Source organism: Cebus imitator, unplaced genomic scaffold (genome assembly GCF_001604975.1).
Source record: "Cebus imitator isolate Cc_AM_T3 unplaced genomic scaffold, Cebus_imitator-1.0 Scaffold79, whole genome shotgun sequence".
Classification (NCBI taxonomy): Eukaryota; Metazoa; Chordata; class Mammalia; order Primates; family Cebidae; genus Cebus; species Cebus imitator.
The window spans coordinates 1,679,953-1,681,116 of record NW_016107394.1 but is presented as its reverse complement, the minus strand read 5'-3'; the positions used below and the strand labels follow the sequence as shown (position 1 = coordinate 1,681,116).

Sequence of the window (1,164 nt, the reverse complement as noted above, 5' to 3'; positions counted from 1 at the left end):
CAGAGATTCAAGACCAGCCTGGCCAACATAGTGCAACTCCACTTCTACTAAAAATACAAAATAAGCCAGGCGTGGTAGCACACGCCTGTAATCCCAGCTACTCAGTAGGCTGAAGCAGGAGAATCACTTGAACCTGGGAGGCAGAGGCTGGAGTGAGCCAAGATCATGCCACTGCACTTCAGCCTGGGCCTGGGAGACAGAGTAAGACTGCCTCAGAAACAAACAAAAAAAGTGGACTGTATTACATCTGTAATATATTTAAATAAATAATTTTAAGTTATTTCATATTTAATTTATATCAGTATTTCATACTTAATTTCTGTTAACAAAAATAAACTCACTTGGGCATGAATGCTCCATTAGCTAGGGATGGTTCATCGTCATCTAGCCCATCAAAGAGATGTGACTTGGCTGTGCCTGTTGTTTGTAAAGCCTTTGGCCGGACTCTAGTGGCCGGGCGGGGTGTCAGTTTATAATGAGTAGGTGTAGTAAGAGCCTTCTGGGCTGCGGGATTTGTTGGTTTCAGTCTCTGAAAAATAAAAGCATCAAGGACTATTTCAGATCACTTTAAATGTATGGCACTGGCCTTAAAAATCACAAGTCCAGATTTCAATCCTCCCTGCTAGATATATGTTCAAGTCTCTGCTCCCATAAAACAAGGATGTTAACACCCAACTTTGTACATGTTGAGTATTTCTGATCCAAAATGCTTGGGACCAGAAGTATTTTTTTCTATTTTGAAATATTTGCATTATACTTGCCAGTTGAGTACCCCAAATGTGAAAATCCAAAATCCAATATGTCCCAAAGAGCATTTCCTTTGAATGGCACATCAGTGCTCAAAGTTTTGGATTTTGGAGCATTTTGGATTTCAATTTTTGGATTTGGGGTGCTCTATATGTAAGTATGTGTGAATACTAACAGAACTGTCTTTATTCTAAAACTGATTTTTACTCACTTTTCCAGCCCCCATTTAAAATGATTTGTCTGACATCTTTTAAAATGTAATTAAGAGGCCGGGTGCGGAGGCTCACGCCTGTAATCCCAGTACTTTGGGAGGCCGAGGCGGGTGGATCACAAGGTCAAGAGATCGAGACCATCCTGGTCAACATGGTGAAACCCCGTCTCTACTAAAAATACAAAAAATCAGCTGGGCATGGTGGC

General features: G+C 41.0%; 1 protein-coding gene across 3 annotated transcripts in view; it reads right to left on the bottom strand.

Moving 5' to 3' along the window:
• The window catches only part of NUP98 (nucleoporin 98 and 96 precursor), a 117,695-nt gene that overhangs the window by 62,111 nt on the left and 54,420 nt on the right, over positions 1-1,164 (bottom strand). For all 3 annotated transcript variants that reach the window (XM_017532859.2, XM_017532861.2, XM_017532860.2), the window contains exon 14: positions 342-529. In XM_017532859.2, coding sequence (XP_017388348.1) covers positions 342-529 — 188 coding nt within the window. The remainder of the gene's footprint in view (positions 1-341; positions 530-1,164) is intronic.